The sequence below is a fragment of the Phoca vitulina genome, unplaced genomic scaffold (assembly GCF_004348235.1).
Source record: "Phoca vitulina isolate PV1807 unplaced genomic scaffold, GSC_HSeal_1.0 scaffold22, whole genome shotgun sequence".
Lineage (NCBI taxonomy): Eukaryota > Metazoa > Chordata > Mammalia > Carnivora > Phocidae > Phoca > Phoca vitulina.
This window is the reverse complement of record NW_022589725.1, coordinates 20,541,403-20,563,405: the sequence shown is the minus strand read 5'-3', so window position 1 is coordinate 20,563,405 and position 22,003 is coordinate 20,541,403. Positions and strand designations below refer to the sequence as shown.

The window sequence follows — 22,003 nt, the reverse complement described above, 5'->3', positions numbered from 1 at the left end:
CCTCTCAAATAAATATATAAAATCTTTTTTAAAAAGTAAATTTCATAAAAAAGATGAAGAACAGTAATCTCTCAAACTGAATATAGCTATAAATAAAATAATCCAATTGTATAGCAAATTCATATAGCTCTACAGAAAATAATTTTAATACATTTGGAACTTATATTCTGATTGAGAAATGTTCTAAGAAATAAAGACACCTGCAAAGAAAGGTTGAGTTTTCATTAAGTGGAGTGTTATTAGTGACACTAGTATTTTTATTTTGGAATTATTTTGTGTAGGCTGTAACAAAGCAGTACATGTATTAATGTAGTAAGGAAACAGAATTGCCACTATGAGAAAAAAGAAATAGCTACATGGAAGATGAGGAAGAACCCTGTAACAATGGATTAAGTCGAATGTATTTGGACAGGTAAAACCACAGCTAGGACTATAATTTAAGGAAATAACAACAAAGAAAAACACTGGTAAATGAAGACAGATACTTGCTTCAGGGTTCCTTACAATAGCAAACATAAAATGGGAATTGTGTCACTATTCTACAGTAAATGGATGGTAAATAGTTAATATAATTTCAAATCAATGGATTATTCCTCTGCCATAAACTGATAAATATGAAAAGTATTTAACATCATGGCCATACTTAAGATAGCATGTGAACTTTAATATGACATGTATGCAAATGCACTGATGAACACTGATCTTTTTGGAGATAAACACATGGCTGGGATTTTTCTTTTATATATTTGGAATTATCCAAGCTCTAAGGCGATTTACTTAGTCTCCAATTTTTTCAAACACATTTTTTATAGTAGCGTCAGATGTTGCCAACATTAATGACAGAATACCTTTCCATCACTCTCCCCACCTTGTTCTTAAACTGTTCTTTGTGCCACCCTCCCATTTTTGGTGACCGAGCCTTTATGAAGGCAATAATTCAAGACTGGCCCCCCAAATAATTGGTTTCCTCTTCTCAGTCACACAGCCAAAAGGATTTATTTGGAGCCAAAGACGCATAATTCTAGTGTTCCAATGTAGTGCTAGAATTAATAGTGTGTGAAATTTTTGCCGCATGCAACTAATACCAACTAATGCTATTAAAGCAGTATGTTTTGTCAGGATTAAAAAGAAATATTTTGAATGGGCTGGGATTCACCACAGTCTGAATTTCTGCCCTTGAATTAACCATGCCACACCTTATTAATTGTGGCAAAGATGCCATCAACACAGTCAGATGACACTCCTGAACTTCTTGCTCCCCTCTGCTTCAGCAACTATATGGTTTTAGATGCATGATTTATTGTCTAACATCTTGTTGCCAGAGAAACTAGCTCAGTTCACAAAGGCAAGGCATGATTCAGCTCCATATATTAATTTTCTTTTACAACTTCATGGTTTCTCAATTCATCTTGAATTGAGCATGAATATTGGTAAATTATAAGCAGAACATTTAAGGACATGATTAAAAGAAGCTTGGTGAGTTTCTAGTTCCTTGGAACATTTCTAAGAATTTACTTAAATAATGTGAACAATGTAATACAACAGTTAAGTATCAGGGGGAAAATACTGACGGAGCAGAGAATCGATCTATGATGACTTTTTTTTTTTGTAATTTACACACTAGAATAATAATTTACTTTGTTTTTTGGGAAAAAAAATGGTAAGAATAAGGGCTGTAGTCACACTTCTACAGTATTTCAAATGCTCCACAGTATCCTTCAAGTAAATTATTTGATTTATCAACTGGAACCAAGAAATTTTGAGCAGCTAGCCATAAAATTAAACATCAAGTCCAGTTGCTGTTACTTATACAATTTATTCAATATACTTTCCGAAGGTTTTATCAACTACTACCTCATATAAAATATCTATTTTTATTTTAGACATTCTAAGATCTACTCTTTTTCAATATTATGCACTAATTTATTTGAAGCATTGACTTTAAAACTATGTAAACACAAATTTTATTTGCATTATTCAGCTATTCCACATTCCTAGCTCTATGTGGGACAGAACTAATATAAGATCTTAAATTAATTTTATTTAGATTTTCATTTGGTATTCACGTATGTAAATAAAAATATGTAGCTAATGCCTTTTAATAATCTTTAATATTCAAACAAAATTGCATGAATGGAATTGATTATTATAGAACTATATTTTCAGAGTCCCCCAAAATAAAATAAATCTCTCTCACTAACCTTTAGTTTCAATAGCAGAGATTTACCTATGGCAAAACTAATCAAGTCAATAGTTAATTTCCCAGATCATCTGTATATGTCCCAACACATAAAACTTCTTTTTTAACTCTTATTAAATTCACACTAAGGTACCATAAAAATGAAGGCGAATGTAATTTATATACAGATAGCAAATGACTTATTTATTTAACTTCAAGTAAAGAGAGTGAAATTTAATTTTTAATTAACATTTATAAAAAGAAAAATTATGTCTGGCAAGTAATTTTTAAGCAGATATTACAAATCCTAGTAAGGAAATGTTTAATGAAAATTTAAACATCATCTTAGTATTTTTGAAATATGAATGATGAGCGCAGCTTTTAAAAAAAAATGCCATTCAATTGCACTACTGGGTATTTACACCAAAGATACAAAAGTAGGGATCCGAAAGGGTACATGCACCCCGATGTTTATAGCAGCAATGTCCACAATAGCCAAACTGTGGAAAGAGCCAAGATGTCCATCGACAGATGAATGGATAAAGAAGATGTGGTATATATATACAATGGAATATTATGCAGCCATCAAAAGGAATGAGATCTTGCCATTTGCAACGACGTGGATGGAACTGGAGGGTGTTATGCTGAGTGAAATAAGTCAAACAGAGAAAGACATGTATCATATGACCTCACTGATATGAGGAATTCTTAATCTCAGGAAACAAACTGAGGGTTGCTGGAGTGGTGGGGGGTGGGAGGGATGGGGTGACTGGGTGATGGACACTGGGGAGGGTATGTGCTCTGGTAAGCGCTGTGAATTGTGCAAGACTGTTGAATCTCAGATCTGTACCTCTGAAACAAATAATGCAATATATGTTAAGAAATAAAAAAAGAAGAAGAAGAATGTAGCAGGAGGGGAAGAATGAAGGGGGGAAATCGGAGGGGGAGAAGAACCATGAGAGACTATGGACTCTGAAAAACAAACTGAGGGTTCTAGAGGGGAGGGGGTGGGAGGATGGGTTAGCCTGGTGATGGGTATTAAAGAGGGCAGGTACCGCATGGAGCACTGGGTGTTATGCACAAACAATGAATCATGGAACGTGACATCTAAAACTAATGATGTAATGTATGGGGATTAACATAATAATAAAAAAAATTTAAAAAAAAATAAATAAAATAAAATGGGAAAAGAAATGCCATTCAAGATATAATTGAAAATGAAAATTTAGCTAGAGAGTGAGAAGCCTACATAATATAAGAGAAAAAATTATGACTGTGGCTGATGTAGCAATGTGTCTAATTTGTCAGATAATGACCCCACCTGCAAGGGTATTAAAGGTAGGAATTCATGACTCCTAGTTTCAGAAATAACAATAGCTACCACACACAGAGCCAGGACTATGAAACATTATGGTCTTTTATCCTCGTAAAAACCCTAAGAAATAGTATTCTGAACTTCATTGTATGGATGAGGCCATCAAGACATGAGGAAGTGAAGTGACTGACTATAGCCACACAGATAACACTGGTAGAGCCTCTTCACCACTGCTATCCCTTCCACGTTGAGGTGACAGAGCTAAATCCTTCACTTCCAAGGTATTAAGTCAACTCATGCGAATGCTTCTCTACAGGGAACCAGGAAGAAGCTATGGCTTTTGAAAATTATTGCTCCCCAACTAACTTCTAACCACCTTTAATTTAACCTCAACTCAAGCTATATCTTAACTTACGAGTCTTTCAAGAGAGCCAAGTGGCATCAATTTTACACAAGTGCAAACATGTAAAGTGATAGGAAACTGGTCTCCTGAAAGAATTATCAGTAGACTTGGAATTCCACTATAGTGGTGCACCATGCATTAAGCTGGCCTAAATGCCAAACTACATTCCAGCTACTGTAGAAACAAATTAAATTCTCGTATTTTGAATGATATATTGCCAATGCTGATGGCTTTTTGTCAAAGCCAATGCATAAATTAGGAAGAAAAGACAAAGTAAGACCAACACTAATACAGTTTAAAATTAATAACAATCCACAAGGGAGCACAAGATAAAACTCAGCTGTATATTATCAAGGGATCTTCACGTAAAGAAAGACCTTTCTGGTTTAGATCACCCAAGAACTTGGTCTTTAAATATCTTTAATTAGGTATCGGCGCTATTGTGGGAATAAGCATCGCTCTTAAGCTGGTGTTCCAGTCCCAATATGGAGTGTGATAAACTTCATGAGAACTGACTATAGAAACATTTACCAAAGAGATTCAGCAGAACATTTATCCTGTGAGATGCTTGACAAAGAGGTCCATTGTCAAAAAAAGAATGGAAAATGGCCCTAATACATGTCCAACACATCAGTCTCTGAGAAGTTCTGTAACAACAACAACAAAAAAAACCCTAGCATCTTCCAAACATATTTGATCAGACAAGAGTTTTATCTCATTACACCTTAGTATTCCAATGAATTCACTTGGAGAAATGCTGAGTTACTGTTTTTTAGAGTATTCTCTGTCCCTGAGAGGAAATAAAGTGACTCGTCACAAGGTTACACCCATTTATGGTTAACAGTGATCAACAAATTCTTCCAGCACCACTGGTCCTAACCTGAAATCGGTAATTCCTGGATACAAATTAAAATGTCAAGAAACATCTGGATGATGAAGGACCAAGAGGCACAGAGAAAATGTCTTGGTGAGTGAAGCTGAAAGGTGAATTCTGATCTGTGAGAACTAATGATCCTGTTTCACAACTAAACACAAACAAATAATTCTGCTTAGTTTGGTTAATCCATCGCCTCGAAATTGCTATAGACATTAATCTCAGCAGTCTTAGAAAATTTCATTTCTGTCATTAAAAAATATGGGTAAAGTAGCAAATATTTTACTACATTATTTTGCCTTTTAATTGCCACTTTTTATGTAAGATCAACACTATTTCTTCAGGTACTTGAAATTTCACGTTTTAGACTGCTAAGAATGTTGTGTTCACATTCAGAAAAGAGAAAAAAAAACCAACTATGGCGAGAGTATTCTTTTATCCCTGAACATACCCACTTTGTGTCAGATATCATACCCAAAGTCTGCCATGTAGGATTTCACGTTTTTATGGTAAACCGAATAAATGTAATAATTTTCAGCCATTTCCCATTCAAAGATGATAAAAGCAAAATTCTCAGAAGAAACTAGCACATACTCTTAAGTTCCTTCCACCCCACTGAGCGGCCTCACAAATTAATATCATGATATCACACTTTATGGCTGAGAAAGCCATTTCAGGTATGTATGTTTCTTAATTGTATCAATAACTCCATAAATATTACCTCCCCTTCCGCAGAATTTTTCTCCTGTTTACGTCATGTGTCAAATCACATTCCAGTTTTTCCTGCTGTTGGACCAGGTGTCAAATTGTGTGCCAACTTACTTTAGAACCTGATCTTCAAAAAGAAAACAATTTAAGTTATATAAATGCTTAATTATCTATCAGACTCACTGAGTGCTAAGAAGTAGAAATTGAAAAGTGAACCAAAGGCAGATAGTTAAGTAGCCGTGAGTGACCTCCCAAAGTGTCCAACATTAAAATTTGTGTCTAGTTACAAACCATAATCCAACTCACGAGACAACCCTAGCCAGCAGGAATTATCATTGCACAAAGAAACTAAGAAAACTTCCCAGGATCTCTCAGTTAATATGTGCACTGGGATTTGAATCTGGGTCTCTTTGACCCCAAACCTTGTTCTTCCATTTCAAAATACTATTTCAGATTTTGCTGCCATGGCTTTGTAAGGCAGAGAAATATGTCAACACGTTCTTAACTGAAAGCAAATTGCTCTAAAATTATTTTGATGGTTGGGAAAATCTATTTAACTGCTTGCAAATCCAGATAGTTTTAAAAAAAGAACAGTAAGTCTTAGTGCAATGGATTACTGATGGCCCTCTGTGGGCAGGTGTTTGGCTGCAAAGTTAAATATGCTTCAACTTCATTTTTGTACAGTTAATATATAAAAAATAGATTTTCATGGGTAAGTATAAATACCAGAACTAGAAAGTATAAATCTCTCATTCTGAAGCGATCCATAGTAGAGCATGGAATTTCGCTGTAAATTGGTAACTCTATCTTGCTTTTGCTACTACAATATATCACATGAGCATCAGTGATACATTTTATTTCTTACTAAAATTTATTCTGATGATGGCTAAAATGTATGCGAGGTATACAACAGATGTGAAAGTTGTATTGTTTTATATGCATTTTTATCACTGAGTCCTTGCAGCAACCAGATAAGCTAAACATGGAGATTATTTCCATAAATTCAGGTGGGGAAACTAAGTCTCAGAGATGCAGAAGAACTAGCTGAGTTACAGCTAGTTATTGGCTTTGAGTCTTGGCCATCTGACCTCAGGGCTTGTGAACTTAATGACTACAAGTTATTAAGCATTCACAATGCACAAGGACACTTGTTGGGTGGTCTGATGTATGAAAAAATGAGCACAAATGTGCTAGTAATAAGAAAAAACAACATATTCTGAAATAAAGGCACTTTTTAAAAGCCATAAAGCCTATTTCTGAAATGATTCCCACTACCCATTCTATCCACTTTGACAATCTTATGATTATAAAGAAAAAAAATCTATTTATATTAGATCACTTTTGAAATAATCCTACAGTACCACTCCCTATAAAGAAGGAAATCATAAACTTGGTTTTATAATGTAATAAGGAAATAGTATCATAAACTGAATTGTGTCCCCACAAAATTCATATGTTGAAGTCCTAATCTCCAGTATTTCAGAATGTGACTGTATTCAGGGGGCTAAGGTCTTTAAAGAGGTAATTAAGTTAAAATGAAGCTGTGAGGATAGGCCCTAATCCAATACCACTGCTGTCCTTAAAACAAGAGGAAATTAGGACATTGATCAGTACAGACAAGACCATGTGAGGACAGAGAAGGAAGACAGCTATCCAGAAGCCAAGATGACGGACCACAGAAGAAAATAACCTTGCTGTTACCTTGATCCGTTCTAGTCTCCAGAACTGTGAGGAAATAAATTTCTGTTATTTTAAGCCACCTAGTCTGTGGTACTTTGTTAAGGCAGTGGGAGGAGATTTATACAAACACCATGACGCACTTTATGTTAACTAAACCCAATCACGTTCAAGGGAAACTGTACTAAAAACCAGTCTTTTTGACAAGCAAATACTGTAGGAAAATTCTCAATACCTTACTGCACAAAATCCCTATTTAAAAAAAAAAAGAAACTATCCATTTAAACTGGTGCTTTTCCCTTGGAGTAATGGTTCTCAAAACTTTGCTAAACACAGGAATCTCTGGGGAACTCTAAAGAAAACATTGATGCTCGAGTCCCACACCAGACATTTTGATTTAATTGATCTGGGTGTGGCCTGCACATCAAGATTTTAAAAGCTCCCCAAGTACTACTCATATCTCTACATTAGAACCCAAGATTAAAAACCCTTTAGAGGGCGGTTCACAATGCAGAATTAATTTATGAAATAAATATCAGATATATCCACAAGATGGCGTATCATTGCATTTGTAAGAACTAAAATTGAGAAACATTTTCAAAATGCAACTCTATACCATCTCATGTAGAACAAATTGGGTTTAGATTGAAATTATACCAGGCAGGAGCAATGGCAAAATGAGTCACAGCCTTCTGAAAAGACCTGAGGTTTAGATAACTCATGTTACTAATCCTGTCTTCAACAAGGGGTCCTCTCTAAGCAAAATGAGAATGTTCATGGCTGCCATGCCCTTGGCCTGCTATTACCTCTGGGCAGAACTGTGGTCCCCCATTCCCTCTCCATAACCCTTCAGGGACCTCATGAACTCTTCGGCAGCAGGGTCCTAAGACACTTGCTATTATAAAAAATATAGAATCTTTATTCAGCCACACACATGTTTAGTTAGCTGTACTTCACAGATGGATATACATATATACTGCTCAAATTCAATTCTTGATAAGAGACATACTCTTCTCAAATTTGGGAATTTACACCAACATCCCAGAAAAGACTTAGCCTCTCTGTGATTGCTTGAAAAGAAGTAAAAAGCTTTTAACCATTAGAAAAGATATTCTATACTTTAATGGTAGCTTTTAAAATCTTCCCTTGTTCACTATTGAATGACCATGAAGATGAGGGGCAGATGGAAGAGGCAGAAGCGTTTTAATGCAAATAGATACCTATACCTCCCTCAGCATCCTGATATTTCTGCTACCAAATCTCTGACTAGTTATATAAAGGTTTTTGTTTCCAAGGAAACCAAACCACTGACATCTATGGAATTTAATGAACATAAGAAAGGAACCATGCCATATAATTTACATCTGGAGGTAAATGTGACTCGCTGTCAAAATCATTACACACACAGAGATAATTCTGTGAAATTTTAAGCTCTACTTTTCTCCATTTAGTAAAGATGTAAATAAATACTTTTATGGAAACAGGATGACAACAAACAAACAAAAACTCTTGCAACATGTCAGGTAAATTAAGAAATAGGTGGAACCAAGAACATGGGTCAAAGTTAGAGCTCCTTGGCGATTGAGAGAAAAAGAAAGAAACCTTTATTTTGTTGTATAAAGGGTTTTCTTCTTCCCTCAACTTCAAATATCTGCATCACATTTTTATGACTGTGGCTTCACACAATGGTGGAATCTTTACAAAGTCAGGGAAATAGCTTATAATCAGCAAAGGGGGACAATAAATAAAACACTCATTTCAACTCCCGGCCTCATGGATGATTCATTGAAATCACTGTTGTAGAACATCCAAATAACAGCTCATTATGAGATTTATATATTGGCATCCAGATCCTATGATGAGCTATTTGGGATTTGACAACCCTTAAATAAATAGGCTATTTTGGATATTAGCAGGAAATGCTGTGGATATAGGGGAAAAATTAAAGCATATATAAAATGGTATCTTCAATAAAATTAAAAGTGTACAAAAGTGAGAAAAAAAGCTAGAAGGAAATTCCACCATTTTACCTAGATGACTACTCCCTCCTTCTTGAAATACTTTTTTAGATATCCAGAAAATACTCTCTTCTGATTTTTCTCCCTCCTCACTGGTTGCTCCTTCTGTCTTTTCCTTTTTTTTTTTTATTGTGGTAAAATATGCATGCCATTAACTTTACCATCTTAATGATTTTCAAGTATATAGGTTACTGACATTAGGTAATATTCATTGTTGTGTTATGCAACCATCAACCACCATTCATCTCCAGAACTTTTTAATTTTGTCAAACTGAAACTCTGTACCCATTAAATAATAACTTCCCATTCTCCTCTTCTCTCCTCCCAGTCCCTGGAAACTGCCATTCTACTTTCTGGCTCTATGGATTTGCCTACTCTAGTTACCTCATATAAGTGGAATCCTATAATATGTGTCCTTTTATGTCTGGCTTATTTCACTTAACATAATGTCTTCAAAGTTTATCCATGTTAGAGCCTGCGTCAGAATTTCATTCCTTTTTAAGGTTGAATAATTATCCATTGTGTGTGTGTGTGTGGTGTGTGGCATGTGTGTGTTTGTGTTTATGTGTACCATATTTTGTATATCCATTCATCTAGCGTTGGATATGTTGGTTGTCTTCACCTTTTGGCTATTTTGAATAATGTCACTGTGAACACTGGTGTACAAATATCTGTTTGAAGCCTCTGCTTTCTTTTTTCTTTTTTTTTTTTAAGATTTTATTTATTTATTTGAGAGAGAGAGCCCAAGAGGAGGTAGGGTCAGAGGGAGAAGCAGACTCCCTGCCGAGCAGGGACCCCGATGTGGAACTCGATCCCGGGACTCCAGGATCATGGCCTGAGCCGAAGGCAGTCGCTCAACCAACTGAGCCACCCAGGCGCCCTGAAGCCTCTGCTTTCAATTCTCTTGGGTATATACCATTCTCAATCTCTTTCCTGGCTCTTTTTCATCTTTTCGAAGTTTAAATGCTGGAGGTCCCAGGGCTCAGGTTATCAGTCCTTTTCCTTCTATACCTATATTCCATAAGAGACCTCACTTAGTTTTGAGATTTAAATATTCACTTACAAATCCATGGCCAACCTTGCCCCCGAACACCAGTATATCCAAATAGGCCATCATCAGATAGAAGTCAAATAGGCACCTCAAACTTTAACTGTCCAAAAACCCAACTCTGAGTTTTTCTGATTAAATGTGTTTCTTCCTTCCCAACTTAGGACATGGCAACTCAATTCTTCCACTTTCCCAGGTCAAAACACTAAGCAGGGGTGCCTGGGTGGCTCAGTCGTTAAGCGTCTGCCTTCGGCTTAGGTCATGGTCCCAGGGTCCTGGGATCGAGCCCCGCATCGGGCTCCCTGCTCAGCGGGAAGCCGGCTTCTCCCTCTCCCACTCTCCCTGCTTGTGTTCCTCTTCTCGCTATATCTCTCTCTGTCAAATAAATAAAATCTTTAAAAAAAAAAACAAAACACTAAGCATTGTTCTTGATTCCTTTTTCATACCTCACATCCAATGCATTCACAAATTCTGTGGTGCTACCTTCCAATTCAGATTCTGACTTTTTTTTTCCCATTAGCTCTACACCTCTCAGTCAAAATCATTATCAACACTGCCCCAGATATTTGCAATAGCCATTTGGTTGGCGTCCCTTCTTCTTCCTTTTTCTTCCTTTCTTTTCTATGGTCTACGTTCCATGCAGTGAGTGGTCAGTGATGTTTTTAAAAGCAAAATCAGATCTTATCACTACTCTGCTCAGAACTTTCAGATCCCTTCTTAGGTCTCTCAGAAGAAAAAACCATAGTCATTAGCATGGTTTACAAGGCCAAAATAATATGTCCCTGGCTACTTCCTGGACTTTATCATCCTTTCTGTCTTGCACTCTACTGTAACCAACTGGCTTCTTCGCTACTCCTCAAATATATCAAGCATGTTCCCACTTCAGGGCCTTTGCTCTTGCTCTGCCCTCTGCCCGGAATGCTGCTCCTTTTCTTAATTAATGTCTCCGTTCATATCACCTCATCTTGTCAATAGAACTTACTCCATTATGACTCTGGAAAGCAGCAAGTACTCTACCACTCATGGTCAATGGTCTCTACCACTCATTGTCAATGGTCTCTGCCCTGCTTTGGGTGTCTCAGTGGGACTTATCTGTTACCTGTTTCCCCCACCCAGTGAGATGCTGGAGTCTGCTTGTAGGGCTAGACACTGTGGTGTATATTGCTTTACAAATCCGCATTTAATGACTTTAGAAGCCATCATTTTTATTTAGGGATTAGGAAAACAAAAGCTGATCAATTTTTAAAATTTCATTTTACTGTAATCTATCTTACATGATTCTAATGATACTATAAGCCACACAGAATTACTGTACTCTAGATATATACAAGGAACTTGTATTCCAATTAACATTACACATCTGAAATAAACTGTACTTTATCAATAGAATGAGTTGGTTAATTGTCAGCTAAGTACGTGGAGCAGTTTTCTTTGGACGACACACAATTTGAAAATAAGATGATAGAAATATTTTTCAATGGTATTGCTACAAGTATCATTTTTTTTTTTTTAAAGATTTTATTTATTTATTTGACAGAAAGAGACACAGTGAGAGCAGGATCACAAGCAGGGGGAGTGGGAGAGGGAGAAGCAGGCTTCCTGCTGAGCAGGGAGCCCAATGCGGGGCTCGATCCCAGGACCCTGGGATCATGACCTGAGCCGAAGGCAGACGCTTAACGACTGAGCCACCCAGGCGCCCCATTGCTACAAGTATTATTGAGAGTAAATGTCAGCAACAGTTTTTATGTTGGAAACCTGGGACAGCTTCCATAATCACAGGGTCTCTATGGAGTCCAAAGCAATGCTACAATTGCTTTCAAGAAGCCATGTGCAAAATTTCACATAAATCTTTCTTCTTTTCTTTTATTTTTGTTTGCATTGCACCTTACCTTGGTTAGAATGTGACCTGATTTTTTTTACTAAATTCATCTGATTTTCTACAACCAAGGTAAGAAGTTTTAGGGCATGCAAACTTCTCAACATTAGGTTTATAATCTGTAAGATGGTGTGCCTTGGCTTGATTAACTTCCCATTTTTTTTTTTTAAACAGTTATTTATTTATTTATTTATTTGAGAGAGATAGAGAGCACAAGTCAGCGAGGGGCAGAGGGAGAGAATCTCCAGCAGACTCCCCACTGAGAACAGAGCCCAACACGGGGCAGGATCCCAGGACCCTGAGATAGTGACCTGAGCTGAAACCAAGAGTCGGATGCTTAACCGACTGAGCCACCCAGGTGCCACAACTTCTCATTTTAAAAATTGGAATCAAGGGTTAACCCAACTTACACACCTAAAATCCTGTGCCCTCCCGACCCCATTTCATAGATGAGAAAGTAGAGGGACAGACAAAAACGTGTTACTGGCAGAACTGGCACCCAAACCCACATCTTCGTCTACTTTTCAGTACACCTACAGATGGAATACGCCCTAAGAATCCTGAGGATAAAGAAACTATCTTTTGGGGCGCCTGGGTGGCTCAGTTGGTTAGGCGACTGCCTTCGGCTCAGGTCATGATCCTGGAGTCCCTGGATCGAGTCCCGCATCGGGCTCCCTGCTCAGCAGGGAGCCTGCTTCTCCCTCTGACCCTCCCCCCCCTCATGTGCTCTCTCTCTCTCATTCTCTCTGTCTCAAATAAATAAATAAAAATCTTTAAAAAAAAAAAAAGAAACTATCTTTTTGTGTGTGTGTTTATTCTTTTTCTTATTTTATTATGTTAATCACCATACATTACATCATTAGTTTTTGATGTAGTGTTCCATGATTCATTGTTTGCGTATAACACCCAGTGCTCCATTCAATACGTGCCCTCTTTAATACCCATCACCAGGCTAACCCAGCCCCCCACCCCCCTCCCCTCTAGAACCGTCAGTTTGTTTCTCAGAGTCCATAGTCTCTCATGGTTCGTCTCCCCCTCCGATTTCCCCACCTTCATTTTTCCCTTCCTACTATCTTCTTCTTTTTTTTTTTTTTTTTTAACATATAATGTATTATTTGAGAAACTATCTTTTCAGTAGCATTTTTTGAAAACTTTCTGATGTGGCCCATAGTAAAAAAAATACACTTCATGTTGGGATCCAGAACATACATTCACATGCACGAAAGAAGTTTCACAAAACAACTTGCTCTGCATAAGATGCTGATATTTTTCATTCTAGTCAGATCTATTTCATTTTACTAATGCCGTACATGAGCCATGAAATTGATCTGCTTGGGTGAGGAACCACCACTAATAGATCAGAAACCACAGTGATAAACCCTCTTTTTAAAAGTAAAGCTCATTTTGAAATGAAGACCGAGAGAATATGTGTACTTAGCACATGCAAGATGCATATCCCATAGCACTTTGCCTCTATGTGCCCTTTATAAGCCTGGGAGGGAGGCAGAGAGAGAGCGAAGAAGGAAACATAAACACCTTTTAGATTTCAAAGGATAAGATTTTTTTTCTCTTTTACTTTTTTCCATGTGGATAAAAATCTTCCAATTTCTCTCCAGTGAGAAATTTTGAAACTGATAACTAGAACAAAGGCTGCATACAGAAAAGCCAATCTGGAATTTCATATACTGTGTTGGGAGTTGACATTTAAAATTCATTAATGGGCAACACATAGAAGATTTTCCATTTCTTATAAATGTTATTTCCAATCACAGCAGGCATAGGAAACAGTTCATCTTCAGCTAGATCGTGAATTTTTATGTAATGAGATGCTGTGAAAAACAAAAATAATACCAATACACAGATAAATATTTGCAGGGGGTGCCTGAGTATTTTGATAAATAATATCTGCTCCACACATGTTCTTCCTTCCTTTACGGTCTATAAAGCCCCCAGAATGTCTTCCACTCAATCTGTCTTCATGTTACATTGCCCACCCATCCGGAGTTTCCATGCTTCTCTCACTCCATAGTGATTATCTTGACACTTTTTAATCTTATGCTCTGGGTCCCGCTGCTTTTATTCAAGCCAACACAATGGTCTCCTCTTACTTATCCCCACCCCCACCCCATCCCCGCCCCCGGGGCCATTCGCTTCCTTCTACAAGGTGGTTATATTCAGGAAGCTGGTCTCTCTTTTGATTCCCCTATCCAACTGCTGCTACTTGAGGAAGCCTGGAGCTGCAAGCAGAGGATGGCCACAAATGGGATCCTGAGGATGGAAGAAAAATCGCTTCCAGAACCTTGGAAGCCAGACTGGCAAGAGAAAGAAATACATATTCCCTGGTGACAGTTTTTGAGGAGGTGTGTGAGCCTTCACCTGGACCCTACACTTCCATTGGCATTTTCAATGCATTCCAATCATTTCTAATAACTTTTTTTTATTTATCCAGTTTGAGCTGGGATTTTCTTTTGCAACTGAAAGACTTTTAAACTGATAGTAATATCACCTTCTTTTGGGCATGTCAAACCACAAAGCCCCTTTTGGCCAAGCCCGTCCCCCAATCTCTCTTTACAACATAAACTTTTCCACATTAAGAGAACTAAAAACTGACTTCCTGTGAATCTGATGGAAATTTTTAATAATAATAAATACAAAAATAACAATAACACCAATAACGGTGGCTAATATTTAGCAAGTGCTTATTAAATAGCAGTGATAAGTTAAGGCAGCGGTGCTCAGATTTTGCTGCAAATCTTTTCAAAAGCCCTTTTCAAAAATCTACACTACACTTGGAACACCAGAATCTTTGGGGGTAGGAAACAGGCATCATCGGTTTTTAAAGCTCTCCAGGTGATTCCACAGCAGTCAAATTTGAGAACTCCTCTACTAAAGATTTGCTAATGAATTTTCATTCAGTCCTTATGGCAATGATATGAAGTGCCCATTCATTATTCTTCTTCTTATTATTATTATTATAATTACTGTTATTGTTGTCATTATTATGATCACCATGTCGCCCATGAGGACGCCTGATGCAACAGAACCCGGGTTTTAAAATACTAAAGTCAACTGAAGTTCTTGAACACCAGCAAGGAACGGAAAAGAAAGAAACCAAGAACATTGATAATCCACAGAGAAAGCAATCTTTGGTGGAAAAAAAAACAAAACAAAAACGGTAAAAGCCAGAGTATTCTGAGTGCACACGTCTGTCCTTAAGAAAAGTATTTTAGGATCTAATAGTGGTTTATCAGCTGAGCACAGAACAGACCCTGGTTCTGTTCCTTTATCATCATTCAATAGACATGTATCCCATGGCATCCATAAATGAAACACTGAACTGATAAGCAGGCTGGGTCCTGCAATGAAGGAGAGAGACAGAAGCCCCAGAGCTGACTTGGCCTCTGATGCTTGCAGACAAAGGGAGTCTGACAGCGTGTAGGCAGCAGTTTTAACCAATATTGATCATGAAATTTCAAGTTAGGCCAATACACTTGCATTAAAAGGCAAACTTTATGACTATGTTATCAATAAAGTTCTTGGAACTAACAGGTTCCCGTGAAACTTGGCTGGAACACTTTGGGGGAAAGAAGGAGAAAATTTCTTTCCCACACTAAAAACTGAACAATTCTGAATCACCAGTGAAGCATTAATAATGACAAGCTTGCTGCAAAATTAAAAGACCAAACAACTGCAATTCTATTATATTACAAAGAGGTGAAGGCAAATAAAAGACTTTGCCCATGAAAATACTTAGAGAAACCTTTGCGAAGTAATTCGGATTTTTCTGTCTTTTCATTTTTCACATTTTCCTATAGATGGGCTTAACTCCTACAGCAGTAAAGGCAGTATTTGGGTGTTTTTCCATGGCAGAATTTGCCAGCAACTATTGCACTGTTACATATCTGAAGAATAATCATTCTAGGTGATTTTTTTTCTCTTTCTGCCTCTCCACAGCAACAGATCATTTTTAATGTCAAGGAAAGTATTTTGACTTTTAAAGAATAAAACAAAAGTTGCAGGCAGATACTCAAATAGAAAATCGCTAGTTTTATATCAATTATGGTAAGAGGCAGGAGTTCCTGAATGGCACCTGTACTTCCCTATTTGACAATATTATCTTTGCTAGAAAGGAAGTATTTAGAATACTAAGATTTAAATACAATAAGGAGTAGTTTCCCACTTTCATGACAAGTCAACACACTCTGTTACTAGACTCCACCAGAGAATCTAAGTAAAAAAAAATGTATGTATGTTCTTTATTCAACATTTTTAAACAATCTTCAAAAAATAAATAAACTGCAAACACTGCTTTGAATATGTCTGCAGTAAGTTTTTCAAGCGAAAATGAATTGATGGGCCCCACAACCGATCCAATCCCAAAGTTCTGCAGATCTTCACTAGTGACATTTATAGAAGAACTTCAGAGCCTTTGGCTTCATGGATGGAATGATGGCAGTTGCAAAGTATTAGAACTACAATTCTAATTATTCTAATTATACTATAATTATTCATCTTGTCTAAAGGTTAGTTCATGTATGAATAGGAGGTTCAAGGAAGGTTTCAAGTAATTTCAAGCACATCTTAACTATTGAGAATTACCCAGCATCTCTAGCATTGTGATATATTTTTCAAACAAAACTAAAATTAGAGCACAGACAGCAAGCTCCCATGTCCAACTGCCTATATATTTACTCCCTGTTACCTTCTTTTAACAAAAGTGGGAATGTTTAAGGCATAGAGGCTTCTGGAAGGACTGGCTGTTTTATTGTGTTTTACAACATCGACAGCAGAGAAACTTTTAGTTGGGGCAATTAATTGATACCATGACACAGCTAAACAATCAAAGCAGCATCTGGTGTGGGCACAAGGCTCCACTTCCTACCTTGGGAGCTTTGGCATGCTTCCCGCATCTGGCATCCTTGACAAGGCTGAGATCTAACAGCTCCGTCTCCTGGAAGGCAAAAATGTGAAATTGTTAAGCATCCACACAGATCTCTTTTCTTTGTTTTATATCATTGACATCACTTTTTAAAAAATAATGTTCTCTTGGGATCTGCCTGGAGATTTCTCTGCAGTTAGGATATTTTTTTTTCTCTCACATCGTTTACCAATGGAATTGGAATGGAAACAGCAAGATAGCTAACTTCTAACTGTTCGGTTTACTGTATGTTCTAAGACATTTTGAAAGTATAATGGGCATGGGTAGGGGCCCCAGTCTATACTATGAGCCATTCCTAAGTCATGATGAACTGGGCCTTCCTGTCCTGTAGTTGAAAAAATAATCCTGAGAGTCGGTCTTAGTGTGAGGATATGTGAATGGCATGGGGTTTTGGGGAAGAGGGGTGGAAGAGGCTCCCATCAGCTCACCTGGCCAAGGGAAAGAGATAAATCTGCCTCACCTACCTACCCCCTCCCTAGCCTTTAGCACACCTATCTTATGCCCCGATCTTTTCATTTATTCATTATATATTACTGAACACCTATAAAATGCAAGTTACTCTAGGATACAAGATACATACAATATGATAGTGCCTCTGGATGTACCTGCCATCAAACAGGGGAGTAAAGAAGTGTATATACATAAGACATGGGAGAATGTGCTCATGCCAACTTTAAAGTTAACTCCTATGGGGGTCAAAAGAGAAAAGAAAGTTGTTCCCCCAGGGTCCCAGAGAAAAGTCCTTGGAAGAGTCATTGAGCATGGAGAAGAGGAGTTGGAAGGCATAACATTGGCAAATCCAGATGAGAAAGGACTAGAGTTTTGGGCAGAGCCTTGAGATATTCACAGCCTTTAGATGTTTAGAGATGGAGAACATTGCGGGTAGGGAGGAGGACAGGGATAGAGGGGCATCCAGGAGGAAGAAAGAGCACAGGGAAGATGTAATGGCACTGTGGGAAGGGATTCTCATGGGCAACATTCATTGTTCCATTCCTGGGGCACAGAACATATGAAGAAAAGTCATGGGAGATGATACCAGAAAGGGATACAGGCAAAAGGATGGAAACCCTGAGAGTCCATCTTAGAACACTGAGCCATGAGGTTTGTGACACCCACATCACCGAGTTATACAGTAGACCCTACATCAGTGAGATGGAACTATACTGCAACGAACAGTCATCTTAAAGTGACTCCAGCCATCCATCCAACCCATGCTGATAACAAAAGAGTTGGATGCAGCCATCCTATCCCCTTCTCCTTGTAGGAGGCACTACATCATTATTTAGCTACTCAGACTCTCTGGACAGGAGTGGGTGTAATTTCTCATAGGTCTTAATGTCCCCAAGTTCTCGTAGCTGGGGTTCCCAGACAATTCCTTCAAACAGCTGCCACCAATTCCAAATGTTCTATGCAAAATGGTCTGATTCATTTCTTGCACCTAAGGTTGATCTCATGAGTACAGTATAACAGTCATGGGGGAGGTAGAGTCTGTCTGCTGGGATGCACAACAACCACACAGCAGGTCCAACAACACCTGGCTGCCGCATACCTTCTCTGTGAAGGCAGGTCAAGAAACAGTGCCTTCTTTTCTTTTGCTCGCCCTAGCTGTCTAAGTTTGCTTTTCCTCATTTTAGCGGATCCCTCGACCTGTTCCTTGCCAAGTGTGACTCTGGAAATCCTCCCAAACTCTGGGGTGTGACAGGGAGCCACCCAGCAAAGATCTTGCAGGACAGAACAACTGGTGCCAAAGTTCCCCGGAGGCCATACCATCCACAATACTGAAGGTCACCTCATGAGTGCTAGAAAAGAATGGCATCAATGCAGGGCTCAATGCCTCACTTAGGGAAATGCATAATAAAGTCCTCAGACTTGAGGAGTTGGAGCATCTGGTCTGGGTTTTTTATCTCCACAGTAAGACTATCAAAACTTGTGTTGGAAGGAGAGACACAAGAAGAGAACCAGGCTTGAAGAAGCTTCATCCAGAAAACCAGAACCAAGTGGACATTTGAGAGACAGGAGACCAAATGAAGCTACCTTCATTAGGTAGGTAACTGGAAGAAAGATGAGAACCGTAATATGGAGGAAGAATTGCCTAAAGGGAAGACAGAAGACATGGATAGCCCGAGGGTTTACATATTCCAAACTGGGACTTGGAAGTATGGACAAAATGATGATGCATTTTGGAGATGTTGGTTTGAGGGGTTTATCCAAGTGGAAATGCCAGTCATCAATTCCCTGGAGTATTATTTATCAAATGCTGCAACATGTCAGGTACACGCTTGGTACTGAGGAATGACACCAAAATAGAAAACAGACAACTGTTTTGAGCAGCTCCTTCACAAAGCCAATTATTATACTCTAAAGGAGACATTTCAAAGTATACTGCAGATGTGGGCTATGACATCTTTTCAGCTAATACACAAGGATGAGAAACAGTTTGCCAGCCTTACAATTCTGTGGTTTTGAGGGGGGAGGAGGGTTACAGGAAGAGGAAACAGTAGGTGCAAATGCACAGAGGCAGGAATTGTGTGCAGGAAACTGCAAGTCACTCGAGATACACAACAGGGGTTCATGGAGAGTTATCACAAACACTTCTGGACGTGGTAGGCATTACATGTGTGTCCTCTTTATAATTATCCATAAGACACTGACATTTATGTGTAGTACACTTTTCCATATATGTTACATGATGTTTTACATATATGCAGGATAGAAATCAGACACACACACATAATACATGCACGTAATTTTATAGCCACATTTTCTTTTCAAAGAAGTTCCTCCCAGTTGAGGAAACAATAGACTTAAATTTCACTTATTTGTTTATACACACAAAACCCAAATTGAGTTCACAAAGAACTAGATCTTAGCAGGAGTCATTATATAGACTTTTACATTACAGATAATGAACACTGTTTTCTACTCTCAACTCAAGAGGAAACATTCATGCCCCAAGTCACAGAGGGGTACTTAACAACAGCTGCCCTGGGGATTCATTCCAATACCACAGCGACTAAGAAACTTCTTTTGCTTGCGTGTAAAATTGTGTGTGCAGAAAAACCACCGCAGGGCACTATCAACGTGGGTAATGTGGCATGGGAAAGACCCAGGTGGAAAAGCTGTCCATGGACTCACTGGAGTAGAAAGCAATGATTAAAATAGTATCTCCCACTTCTATTAACATGCAATAGCCTCCCCTCTGGGGTTTAACAATAGCCCATTCTGTCTCCTCCAATAAAAAGAAAATGTGGAACCCAATGCACAGGACCACAAAAACATTGTTTGTGTCATTAAAACTTTTTCTAGGTTAATTTTCTCAAGTAAATAGTTTGAACAACTCACTCTCATTACTAGAAAGCAGTGAAATGGTCCCTTTCTCGGTTCATTTAAGAGATACTGATTTCTGGCTTTATGGAATTCACTATTCCTTTACTCATTTCTTTAAGAGAGGGAGGTCACATGACGTTTAAGTAGGAAGGGCCCCCCATGGGTTCGAAGAAGGGCCCTAAAATTAACTGGTTATGTATTCAACCAATCATTGTCCCATACCAAGCATCAACTGTATCATCTATAAAATGAGTATGATAACACTTTCTATATCAGTGGCTCTCAAATCTTAGCCTGCATTAGAGTCACCTGGAAAACTTAAAACACAGACTGGCTGGGTGCCATCCATCTGTTTCTGGTTCAGCAGGACTGGGATAGGCCTGAGACTCTGCATCTCTCATAAGCTCTCAGGTGCTGTGGATGCTGCTGGTCCATAGAACACACTTTGACAAGCTCCAATATACACTCATTCATGTGGTTGTTATTAGAAGGCTTTTTAGGTGACTATGATTGATAAAATTATACATTACTTAATATGTTATAGTACGTTCTAGGAAGAATCTACAACTGTCATTTCTTTATACGGGAAAGTGTCAAATAAAAATATTTACCTACTGAATGCAAACACATGCCTAGTGGTGAATAATCTAGGCTTTAGTTCAGTTTAATTGAAGAAAAACCACTGAATGACAGATGGCATCAACACCAATTCTAATAAGTGTTCTTAGCATTAAATTTCACCCTATACAAGCAAATGTCTCTGTTCACAAATTTAAGCAATCACTGACATTAGTTTGTTTGCTGAAAATGTTATACTAGATAACCTTTATTTTACACTTAATAACGTTAGAGACATCCTTAGAAAAGTGAAAGAAGGAAACTGGTTCTCTCTCACCTCTAAACCCATCCAACAATGGAAAGAGGGTTGGAGTGTCCAAAGGCCTGCGGGCTACCTTGACCAGTAAAACAAGAATGAACTAATAGACCCCCTTTATTTCCAAGGCACACAATGCCCCCCTACAAAGCTTGGAGACCACACTCAGAGGAACCCTTCCCCATTTATCCACTGAAGTTTTGACAGATGTGCCTTCTCCCTTTGTCAGTACGGATGAAAGTGAATTAACAGTAATCAAGGATTTATTTTTGATATTTTGAATGAGTGATGAGAAAAGCTAAGGGAAGACCAAATTATCTCTGATGTTTACTATTCAGCAGAAAGATTTCAATCCATCAGCCACAAACCCACTGTGAGGTAGATGAGCCATGAAATGCACTGCAAACTCAGGAAAGAATAAAATTCAAAAACCAACTCTTTTCCAGAATACCAATTCCTGTGCATTGTCATCAAATTCCATTGTCACCCAATATAATAACGTACTTCAAGTTCACACAATATATAATCAGAGCAGCAATTACAGTCACAAACATTTCACAGGGAAGATATTAACGGCTGGGTGTGTGTGGTGGGGTGGTGGGGTGATTGTGGACACCTCCACATATGTTGTATTCATTAAGTTGTTCAACCTCGATTTACCAAAAGTAGAAGACATTAATATGTTGTATTGACTGTCAAACCTCCCTAAAATGCCCAATGTTAAAGAAAAAAACTATTTTAGAATCCTTTAATGAAGGGTTTTAA

At 38.0% G+C, this 22,003-nt stretch overlaps 1 protein-coding gene across 3 annotated transcripts in view; it reads right to left on the bottom strand.

Moving 5' to 3' along the window:
- Positions 1–22,003, bottom strand: part of PLCB1 (phospholipase C beta 1) — a 667,247-nt gene that overhangs the window by 431,293 nt on the left and 213,951 nt on the right. For all 3 annotated transcript variants that reach the window (XM_032419622.1, XM_032419621.1, XM_032419623.1), the window contains one exon: positions 16,981–17,049. In XM_032419622.1, coding sequence (XP_032275513.1) covers positions 16,981–17,049 — 69 coding nt within the window. The remainder of the gene's footprint in view (positions 1–16,980; positions 17,050–22,003) is intronic.